Consider the following 12274-nt stretch of genomic DNA (forward strand, 5'->3'; position numbering starts at 1 on the left):
TATTCCAAATATATGTACAGAATATGTGCCTGTGTGTGTGTGTGTATCCTCATGTATAAGTAAATGTGTGTGTTTCCAGGGCGCTGTGTTGTGTAGCGTGATGCTTCGTTAGGTGAACCGTACGATCGATACGCTGCTGTGGCTCAACCGATGCAGAGCACACTCTCTCAGTCCTGCATAAACACCCATTACAAGAGCAGGACATGAGCTAGATCGGCCCTGAGGCCGGAGGATGTGTGTGTGTGTTCATGCATGCTGATTTGTGTGTTTGTCACACTGATGAGTGTGTTTACATGTCTATGTGATGTTCCTCACTTGTTTTCCAGCTTGCTGCTTTATATTACAGGAAGTCTGGGCCTCTCATTTGTACTTTCCGATGTTTTTATGTGCTTTTCTACACTAAATATCCAAGAAATTAGATTTAGCATGAATATAATGAAGCCTAATTAATCAATTAATTTTGTTTATTCTTGTGTTTTTTTGATTAATGCATGAAAAAAAGGGTTTTTCATGTTTTATAAATCCAAATCAGTTTTGTCTGTTATATGTTTTGTTTATTTTTTTTTTGTTGTATATTAATTTTAATTTATTTAGATTTGCTTTGGTTTATTTATTTATTTTTCATTTAATTTTATAGTTTTGGGGATGTAATATCTTATTTAATGTATTTGTTGTATTTATTTTGGATTTGTTTATATTTTATTTATTCAGTAATTTGTTTTATTTACTGATTTTTATTTAATAGTTAATGTTTTGCTTTATCATTGCTTTATGTACAGTATTGCTTTAAATTCAGAATTTATATCTGAATTGTGACATTTTCTTGCAATTTAGAGTTTACATCTTACAATTATGTTTTTCCCCAACACAGAATAAAAAATTAATTAAAAAAATTTTGGAAATGCAATTGCGACTTTTTATTCAACAATTCTTACACTAGTTTTAATTTCATAATTCTGAGTTTTGCAATTCTAATTTCTCAGAATTGTAAGAAAATAAGCTGCAATTGTCACAATAACATTTTCCACAGCATTAAAAAAAAAAAAATTCTATAGTTCTTTTTCCTTTATAAAATAAATTAAAGTTGAATACAGCTGGTGTGATATGACAGACATGCATAATATAACTTCAAACAGACTGATTTAGCAATATATATATATATATATATATATATATATATATATATATATATATATATATATATATATATATATATATATATTATATTATATTCAAATCATATTCAAATGTCATGCTAGGTTACTCCAATGCACTGTAGCCTATTTCGTATTGTAGCCTATAAGAGATTACCAATATAGCATGTCAAAAACCTCTAAAATAATCAATACTCATTTACCATTGTATACAGTGGCACCCACAGATACTACCAAGTTAAACTGTTTAATCCCAAAACGTGACCATAAAAAAGGTTTTCATTTATAAAGCTCTAAAAACCTTACTGAGGATGTTTAAGTGCACTTCCTACAAATATTGAAAAAATAAAGGGTCTCAATTAAATATGTGCAGTTTCACATGATTAGTGCAAATTGTCACATGACCAGAGCAGTTTACTTCCTGTTTGCACCTTGAGAAGATAAGGCTGCATCAGAGCTCCAAAGCAAAAGGATAGAAAAGTGTTTTAACATAAATATATGACAAAGATTTTTGCTACACATGATCTTTAGAGTGTCTAGTATTATTGTATGCATTCACATATATTCAGTTGTGTTGAGTGTGGTCACAGAATGAGTAAACATGTTGATGGTCACAATAGTGACCGGTGGGGTAACGGTGAACTTAGGTATTCAATATAAATCCAGTTGCAGTTGCTAGTGAAAATTACAAATATAGCACTAAATTAAAAATATTGCACTAAATTAAAAATTCAAATGTTATAAAAAAAATGCAATACTCTAAGAATTAATATAAACATTTGATGTTATATTTTACATAAAAGTAAAAAAATTTAAATGCTGTGTTGGTCATTTTTATATTTTATCTCAATGCTCACATCAATATTGCATAAGGTTTATAATGCATAGTAGTAACCCTAGAATGTGATCAAACCGTTTAAAATAGCTGGGCTAAGATATCAAGATATCTAACCATTCTATGACTGCATAAATATGTTGTTTCATTAGCTACACTATCCGACAATTGTTACCAAACATAAAACACAATTTTTCACACACACACACACACACACACACACACACACACACACACACACACACACACACACACACACACACACACACACACACACACAAAGAAAAACTTTCAAAAAAATAATTATTGATTATTTCAAAAGGTTACTAATGACTCATTATTTGGATATTTTCTTGTCTGGGAAAAGTTTGGGATTAAACGGGTTAAATAAAAGCGTGTCTGGTACTTTATGTTAGTCAAGTCTTCAGATTCCAGTTTCTCAACAGTTGAGTTGTGTCCGAATGCTCATGTGTTATTCTTTTGTGAAAGCATATAATTATCATCCGCCGCACTAATCATTATATTCTTCCGCGTGTGTGTCATTTCCTGTTTTTCATGAAGTAGAGTTTAATCAAAGTTTCGCTGAATGTATTTATTTATTTACTTGTTTTGCGCCCCTTCCCCGATTTCTATTCCACAGCGATGGCTTGGCTCATGAATATTAATTGCGTAATGGAACGTTCGGCGGCCGTTACTATTGCGTGGTTGGACGTCAACCAAATGACGTCAGACTGTCTTAATTAATATTTATAGCGTCTTTCGTATATTTAATAGTAGGCGGAGTCTGGCGCTCAGGACAGAAAGAAATAGACGGAGGCACGGCGGCGTGAGGAGGAACACGGACGCTCGCGGAAGACACGCGTTTCTACCTGCGTATCAGAAGAATTACAGCTGCTTGTTCAGGTCAGTGGAGCACACTCATAGACTGTCAATGATGCTTTACACTTAAATCATCTGCTACTGCTGTTGTAATTCCTAGATGTTATTATTGATCTATGGATACTAATACTAACATGTGAGGGATGTGGAGGTTGACTTGTTTGTGAGTTGTTTGCTTTCAGTTCCAGACCCCCGTCCCTATTTGTGTTCAGAGCCTATAATTACACACAGTTGCTGAAGCTGCTATAAAAAGTTCACTGCAGTCATCGGAAGACAACGCTTTGCTCAAGCAGTTTAACTGTAGTTAGACCACAGTATTAGATCAGATCAGATAAGTTCAACTGTAGCATCAAAATAGACCTGCAGTTGGATAAACTTAACCTCTATGTTAAGACTAGCCTATGTCTTAAGAACTAGTTTGACCAGCTAGGAGTTGAAAAAGTGTTAACCAGTCTTACTTTTTGGATTCAAGTTAGAACTATCTACTTTTTATGTAACTGACTGTACAAAGTTATGACTTGTCTTAAAAAAGAAAAGAAAAAGGGATGACTGACTATTAAGACTAGGCTAAGCGTTTATGCAACTGACACCTGTTTAACAGTGAACTTTCTCAGAACTTTGCTTAACGTTCTCTCAAAGTTATATTTTAAAGAGTTCATTGGATGCAACATTTACTTCTGTTGTTGTTTGAATATAAATGTGTGTTGGACGTGTGTGTACACATCCACCCTATAATGATAAAAATCCACCAAGTGTTTTTTTTTTTTTTTAAATCCCTATTTTAAAATCCCTTTTCTTTAGAATCACACAGTTTTGCACAGGCCCCTCCCACGATAGTTGATTGACAAGTCCGTCTTACCTGAGACCCGCCCTAAGTGAGCTGAGAGCTGTCCGTCATTGTGTTGACCCCGATGCAGGGGAAGACAAGAATGATTTCTAAGAGATTGAGATGTTATATATGAACATAGCAGTGGTCATTTACTCCTGACATCTGAGCCGCTGAAGATGCAGAGGACTAATATTACTTTAGTTTTTCAAGGAAATGCGCCAATTTGCCTAAATTCATTTAATTTGCACAAATCATTCATGATCCAGCTTCATACTGAAGAAGTGAATAGAAGGTTTTTTTTTATTAATCTTACAAATCTCTTTTCCAGTCTGTTTACAGTAAGTTTACAGTCAGTTCATCAGCCCACGGAAGAGAGGGGCGGGGTCAGCAGAGCTCATTAGCATTTAAACCAACATGGACTTGAACAGCGTGCTGAAAACAGAGCTGATTTTGACAGGGTAAAAAAGGTGTTTGTAAATTCTAGGAAATTCTAACCAAAGTATGTAATTGACTTTTCATTAAGACTATAAAGAATCATATCAACTTGTGGAAATCTGATGGCCCCTTTAACGTTAATGTTAAGTGTTTGTTCAAACTCCTTTTTGTGTCTTAATAATATTCGTAAAACATTAGAAAAAAAACATTAATTATAAATTGTTTGTGGAACAAGATATTTAAGCTGTTATTTTTTAAATGTTACTACTTGTTTGGAATGTTTAGAAAACATTTAAAAGTAACATTCCCATAATGTTTGAAAATGATCAAATGAAACGTTTACATAACTAACCAACCTAACAAACAAAATAAAGTTTTGAAAACTTTTTTTTTTTTTTTAATGGGTGTTCTGAATGGTCAGAGAACATTCAGAAATAACGTTTTCATATCTTAATGAGAATGGTAGTAAATCGTTCTTTTGTAACTGTTTCAAGACAAACATCAGATTAAATCAGTTCTGTTTCGAAGGTTTTGGAGGGATTGTGTGATTTAATATGTTTTAAAGTGCCGTAAATGGTCATAATATTTGACAGGAATGATAGTTATGCTAAACACTCATAGCTGTGAAATGCACTTGTGAGTGATTGATCACAACAGTCCGTTGGCACAATATGTCAGTAGAATGATGGAATATCATGGTGTAATTTTAATGAATTCTAAGCAGTCACATTTTCTGTTCCTTTCTTAATTGCACCATTAAATAATCACTGGAGATATTTTCTGCAATACTGACTGGGCATTCACACACACGTTTACTTAGATATCAAAATGTAGACAGTGCATTAGCTGCTACAACCTAAGTCCATTTCAACCATGGAATAAAAAAAATAAAATACTTTTAGAGTAATAGAATTTATATCTAACAATTCGGACTTTTGTCCCCCTTGCAGTTCTGAGAAAAGTCTAAATTATGAAATACAAACTCAAAAATCTGAGAATAAAAGTCTGAATTGTGAAAAAAAAAAAAAAAAAAAAAAAAAAATTAAAATAAAAAATTTTAAAAAATTAAAGCGTTACAATAAAAATTAAAAGTTAAAATTTCCTTTTTTATTATTTAATAACTAGATGTAAACTCAGAATTCTGAGAATTTTATGTTTATTTTTTTATATTTTGAGATTAAAAACGGGAATTTTTGCTACAATTGCAATTCTAAGAAAAGGTTTTGGTAGATTTGATAAGATTTATGTACATCTGGGTACAAATTTGTCCCCAAAATAGGTTAAGTAGACACACATACACCCACATGCATACACACACACACACACACTCACTATCCTTAATCAAATAAATTCCTGAGTCGCAGGGCTGTGTGACGGGAAACAGAATAGCTCAGGAGTGTGTGAGTGTGTGTGCACAGATCCAGGAGACCTGAGGACTGTGGAAATGTGTGTTGCTTGAATCCGTTCTTTACTCAAGAAACACTTGTGCAAAAAAATAGAAGCAGTCTGTGTCCTGGAAAAAAATCGCTGTGCTTTGGAGAATACTGATTAGATCGAGATCTCCGAGAAAATCCGAGCTCTCAGAAAGAAGAAGGTATTTGTGTTGTGCTTTGTGTAAGTGTTGTAAGTTTTCATGTAAGAATGAGCCGCGGGTCAGACGTCGGGACCGGTTTGAAGTGAACCTGGAATACCTGGAGACTTTTTACTGTTATCCCCATTGAAGGATTTCTTCAGGAAAGACTTTACACTTAAAATCAGAGACAGAATGTGTGTTGATTGTCATTTGAAGTGAGCATTTTATAGACCTTATATTTTTTTCTTGTCTTAAATATGACACCCTTTAAAGTCGACAAAGTAACCAATTGAGTAGCTGTTTGCATGAAGATATTTTTAGCTATATAAAGTATATACACTACAGTACTGTAAATGAATGTAGTGTTTTATAGTCATTTTGATAATAAAAATATACAGAAATTTGTTTTTTTTTTTTGTTTGATAGATTACAAAAATCATTAAAATAAAACTAAAATCTACATGTATTTTATTTCTTAAATATTATAAATTATAAAAAGATTTAAATGTATGATATTATAAATGATAAAAATCTCTATATTTTGTATATAGAAATATTTATACAAAAAAAAGTTACAAATATCTGTCTAGACACATATTTCTGTATGAGGTGAAGCATGGTGTTTGATTATTTTTTATTATATTTTTTATTAAAATATAATTTTGTTCTTTGGAATAGCATGCTCGGTTGAATTGTCAACAATAGTATGTTTGTATTAGCGGGTAAATATAACATTTTGATTTTATTATACTTTTAGTTGTTGAAGCAGCACACAACTTTTGTTTGTAATCCTATTTGTTATCCATAAGCAATGAAATGCATGAAAATAGTGAAACGTATGAATAAAAAGAATCACATTAGTTGTGAGCATAATTTTTCTCTGTTCTTCAGGTGAGCTGCGTGTGTGTCGCTCACGATGTTTGTGGCGTTGCAGCTGTGTGTGCTGGTGACGGTTTGTTCTCTGAGCGCTTCAGTGTCTCCGTCCTCGTCTTACGGAGAGCGAGGCTCAGATCTCGGCCTGCAGGTGTTTTTACGTGTGGTTCAGGACAAACTGCAGGAGAATGTGGTTCTGTCTCCTCACGGCGTTGCCTCTGTCCTGGGGATGCTGCTCCCCGGGGCCCAAGGGGACACTCGCCGCCAGCTACTCACAGCCCTCAAATACAAGAAGACAGGTGTGTGTTTGCTCTGGTTTCGTTTGCAGTACTTGTGCATTGAAATGCTCAAAAAATAGGAATCTCAAGTCTGTAAAGGACATCTACAGACTGATGTGTTGTGTGTTGATTCTGCTCTCAGGTCCATATAAGATGTTGCGGAAGTTGCATAAGTCCTTGACGACTAAATCCAATGCTGATATTGTGACGATTGCCAATGCGCTGTTTCCCAACGAGGGCTTCAGCATGAAGGAAGACTTCCTGAGAGCCAACAGGGAGAACTTCATGTGTGAGAGTCAAACCATTGACTACAGTGACCCGGAGAAGGCTGCAGAAACCATCAATGAATGGGTGAAGAACAGCACCAGAGGTACAGCTGACCCCTGCATCTGATACCCGCATTCATTAAGAAGGATCTTTACAATACTATATCTCATGAAATGTCATATTTATCCCTAAATAAGCTCTTAGCTCTGAGAGCTTTAATAAATTAAATTTTTTTGTGGAAAATATGTAACTTGTAGAATATTTATATCAATAGTATAATAATGTTATAGGCACTTTCCATGAATAGTCTACAAACTGGGTAACTATTATTATTTTTAAAGCATTAGAAACACAAATCTGTTGAAAAGATAATACATTTTTGCAGTGAAGAAATATTTGTGATCTTACACACATTTTTGGAATTCTTCATCTTTAAAATAATTTTTTCAATTTATAGCATGTTTATCAATAACTAAAAAATGTATTAACAAAAACAACATTTGTCTAAAATATACAAACTTTATTAGTTTTTATTTGTTTAATTACTTTTAATTATTAATGTTAAAATGTTGTAAGAAAAACTGTTTTTCATAATAATAGGAAGTAGAAGTTTTTCAGTAAAAAAAGCTAATTGTCTGTTTTATATTGATTTATTTATTTATTAATTATTAACTTTATTGTTAATCTTAAAATCGTTTCCAACATTATCATAAGAAAAAATAAACTTTTATTTAATTTATAAAAATTAGAGGTTTATAACTAAAACAACGTTTTGTTTCAGTATAAAAATGTAATTTGTTTATTTATAAAATATTTGATATTTTTAATATGGAAGATATATAAGAAAACAAATGAATAATTTTCTTACATTTCTTGGAAGTTTGACAATTACTGAACAATTATTTTTAAAAATTGTACCTATTTTATTTAAAAATGAATTATTTAAATGGCTTATTATACAAAATATGTATTTTATATATATATATTTTTTTTTTTTTTTTTTATTTATTTATTTATTATATTTATCCATTTATTTATTGCAAAATCACTCAAGTCAGGATTATAAACTATATTAAAAAATGTAATGGCAAAATCTCATACAAAATGATCACAAAACAAAACGGCTGATATTTATATTTAGTTTGACCTCTTGATGATGTCCTTTCATTGACAATTAGTTGGAAAAAGTTTTTTTTTAGTTTTTTTTATGCCTTATTTAGCATTCTGTTTGTGTGAAGTGGCAATTACTTATAATTATTAATATTGCATATATACATTTTTTATTATTTTTCTTTTTCTTCTTTATCAGGCCAAATTCCCAGTCTTGTCAAGGCAGACATGTTCGATCCAGCTATGACTCGGTTGGTGGCTGTAAATTCCATTTACTTCAAAGGCCTCTGGAAGTCCCGCTTCCAAGCCCAAAACACCAAACCCAGAAGCTTCACTGCAGGAGACGGAAAGACATACAAAGTTCCCATGATGTCCCAACTCTCTGTCTTCAGCATAGGTCAGATTTTCAGATATTGCATCAGATATTACACTCACACACACATTCAGAAACTGTTGAGTAATACAAGATTTTCCAACCACGTGATTCATGCCTTTGTCTGGATATATGTGGAGCTGTTTTCCAGAAACGGCGATACAATAAAAACGTTGCTACTTTTTAAATCGCTGGGAGTGTATTTTAGCTTTACAATTCCTCGTAACCCAGCAGATGGTAATAAAATAGTATAAAATGTGAATTAATTGAATTCTAATGCAAACGCCAATAGTGCCTATCCATCGCCAGAAGGATTTAATCTATAAAAAACACAATAAACTGCTCTTTTACTAGTTTTGATATAAACACTTCACAAGCAGAATAAAGTGTTTTATAGACCTAACGAAAGGACTGCATTTCTAAAGTTCACAGGGGTGACTGGGATATGATCCACACATGCGTGTGTCGGGTATTGGTTTTTGAGGAACATTTAGGTTAATAAAACGAATATTTAATAGTCAAGTGTACTATTTGACTCTGTTTTCGTTCTCTCTGCAGGTCAAGCAAGCACTCCAGAAGGTTTGAAGTATACAGTGATTGAGTTGCCGTATGATGGCAATAGCATGAGCATGTTTATTGTGTTGCCGTCAGAGGAGGCCACGCCCCTCTCAGCCGTCCTGCCACACATCTCCACGGCAACCGTCCAAAGCTGGACCAAACTGCTCGTCCAGAGGAGGATGCGCCTCCAGATGCCAAAGTGAGATTCCCGTCCTTAGCGTTATCTTTTAATATTCACTTTTTTTAGTCGCATCTTTTGGATGCTGCAGTCTTATTTTAGAATAAATTTATATAATTATTTAATATAGATTGTATTAATTATTATAATATTTAGTCAGTATTAATATTGGATAATACTAACTGACTAATGGTAATATGTCTCTGTTTATTTGAATATGAAGTCCATTATGTCAAAATGATGTAAAAATTATAAGATGCTAAGTCTTAGTAAGGTAAACAATTATCACATTTTGTCATTAATATGACTTTTTAATCAAATTTTGGCCATAATTGATTTTTATCTCATAATTTTGTTGTAATTTTGAGTATAATTACAATTATAATTTTTGATCAAAGTCATAATTGTGACTTTTTTTCTCATAATTATGAAATAGTACAGTATGTCATTTTAATTTTTCTATCTCATTATTATGAATGATTATTTAATCATTTTGACTATGTAATAATGACTTTTGTATCTCATAATTATGACTCAGTATGTCATAATTGTGGCTTTTTATCTCATAATTGTGGCTTTTTATCTCATAATTATGATTTGGTATGTTATAATTATAACTGCTCTTACTTAATCATTTGGAATTTTTAGATAATCTATATTTAAGATAATCTTATAATTATGACTCAGTAGGTCATAATTTTGACTTTTTATGTCAGTTACATTTGTATCTCATAATTATTACTTGGTATCTCATAAATGTGACTTTTTTTGTGATTAATTATGAGATAATCGTATAATTATGATAGTATGTCATAATTTTGACTGTCAGTCACATTTGTATCTCATAATTATGCCTTGCTGTCTCATAAATGTGGCTGTGATAATTATGAGATAGTATGTCAAAATTTTGACTTATGTCAGTCACATTTGTATCTCAATTTGAACTTTTTTTTAAATGATGAATATCTTATAATTATGACTTAGTTTGTCATAATTTTGACTTTGTCATAAAGACATTTGTATCTCATAATTATGAGATTATCAAAAAAGTTGACTGTCAGTTGTGAGATAATCTTATAAGGGTCATAATTATGTCATAATTTTGACCTTGTATCTCATAATTATGATTTAATGTCTTAATTAACTTTTCTGACTTTGAATATTATCATTCACTATTTTTATTTCATAATGACTTGTATTTTTCCATAATTATGAGACCATCTTATAATAATTTCAGTATGTCTCAGTATGTTGTAATTTTGATTTGTTAATCTCATTATGACGTTTAATCTAGTCATTCAGCTGTATTTCAATTGACAAAAGATGCTTTAGGATTTTTTATAGTTTTAGTTTCAGTTAACAATAATGCAGTTTGTTAACAATACCGCACTGGTCTGATCTCTAGTGAGTCTCATGGATGAGTTTCTCTGGTTTCTCCTCCTCTTCTCCGAGTAGATTCACGGCAGAGGAAGAGGTGGATCTGGAGGGTCCTCTCACAGCGATGGGAATCAAAGACATCTTCAGTAAGACCAAAGCTGATTTCAGAAACCTGAGTGAGTGACAAATGCACACCATTTTCTTCATAAGTTCATTTTTATGTGCATGCATATGTTTGTGTTTGAATGATATTGTTGGCTGTTGACTGCGAACTTCAGCATGAATCTTGTCTCTCAGTTAAGTGTGAAAGTGAGTCAGAATTATTATGTTAGATGTTAGTACGCTGGTCACCATCCAGAGACACTCCCGGCTCCGCGCAGCTCCAGATGATCTCTAAAGAGAGAATTCTCCTCAAAGCCTGTGCTGTATTTCCATAATTCATGCTGTTAAGCCACAGACTTTAACCTGAAATTGCAGTGAGCAGTGAATCACTGCGCCACTTCACTTTAAACTATAAAGAAACTCCACAGTTCACCCAGAAATTAAATCTATCATCATTTACTCAACCACATGTTGTTATCTATTCAGGGGAACACAAAAGGAGAATTTTTATCCATACAAAGACCTTTGCCTCCTTCAGGCTCCAAAAAGTATCACAAAAGCTCTTTTTAGAGCTTGACAGGTATATTCAGTGTGAAATGTCATTGTACAGAGAACAGAAGAAAGTCATTGGGTTTGGAATGACAGCAGGATGAGTAAATGATGACAGGAAGTTTATTTTTTGGCGAACGATCACTCTTACCAAATTTAAAGCCCTTCACTTGCTTAAATCTTGAATCTGCTAAATTCTTAAACATGAATTAGTTTAGGAAAAGCAGAAGTTCTCTAACGTTATAGAAGCCTATGTCTGCCACAGAAGAGAAAAAACTATGGTTTGATAATTTGTAATTATGACAGCCGAAATTATGTGAGATGAAGTCATAATTATGTATAAGAAATATATTTTTTTTACATAATAATGGCAAGTTTTACTGTTGTATTTAGGACATTTTTGAATAATTTTGATATCATTTTAATTTTATTTGTAATAATTTTGACTTTTTAAAAATTTTAATTATTATAGTCATTTTGACTTTGTATCATAGTCTGCCTTTATCATAATTGATTTACCTCATAGTTTTTACTTCTTGTGCCATAATTATTTTATTTCTCATAATTATGACTTTCTATCTTCATTTTGACTAGTAATAATTATACTTCTATCTTATAAAGTATGACTTGGTATGCTGTAAATATCATATTCATGATTTTTTGACCTAATTGTGGTTTATCTCATAATTATGACTTAATTGTGACAAACTCAGAACTTTCACACTGTATTTATCTCATTATTTATTTTGTATATCATAATTTTGTTGTTATGTGAAAAGTATGGGTTTATCTCATAATTATGACTTAATATCACATTTTGACAATTAATTATGACAATTATTGATTTATGTTCATTTTAAATCTCATAACTAGGACTTGTGTTATTGTAATTTAGATTTTTATC

At 31.9% G+C, this 12274-nt stretch overlaps 1 protein-coding gene across 2 annotated transcripts in view; it reads left to right on the forward strand.

Moving 5' to 3' along the window:
• The first annotated feature begins 2737 nt into the window (after positions 1 to 2737).
• The window catches only part of LOC113114719 (glia-derived nexin-like), a 10828-nt gene continuing 1291 nt past the window's right edge, over positions 2738 to 12274 (forward strand). Inside the window, exons 1-6 of one of the 2 annotated variants that reach the window (XM_026281653.1) lie at positions 2738 to 2892; positions 6597 to 6877; positions 6999 to 7226; positions 8433 to 8630; positions 9165 to 9363; positions 10798 to 10895. In XM_026281653.1, coding sequence (XP_026137438.1) covers positions 6622 to 6877; positions 6999 to 7226; positions 8433 to 8630; positions 9165 to 9363; positions 10798 to 10895 — 979 coding nt within the window. In that variant the 5' untranslated portion in view covers positions 2738 to 2892; positions 6597 to 6621. Of the gene's footprint in view, positions 2893 to 5579; positions 5727 to 6596; positions 6878 to 6998; positions 7227 to 8432; positions 8631 to 9164; positions 9364 to 10797; positions 10896 to 12274 lie in introns of those variants that run through there. The other variant, XM_026281654.1, reaches the window with a different exon arrangement.

This window comes from Carassius auratus, chromosome 15 (assembly GCF_003368295.1).
Source record: "Carassius auratus strain Wakin chromosome 15, ASM336829v1, whole genome shotgun sequence".
Taxonomy (NCBI): Eukaryota; Metazoa; Chordata; class Actinopteri; order Cypriniformes; family Cyprinidae; genus Carassius; species Carassius auratus.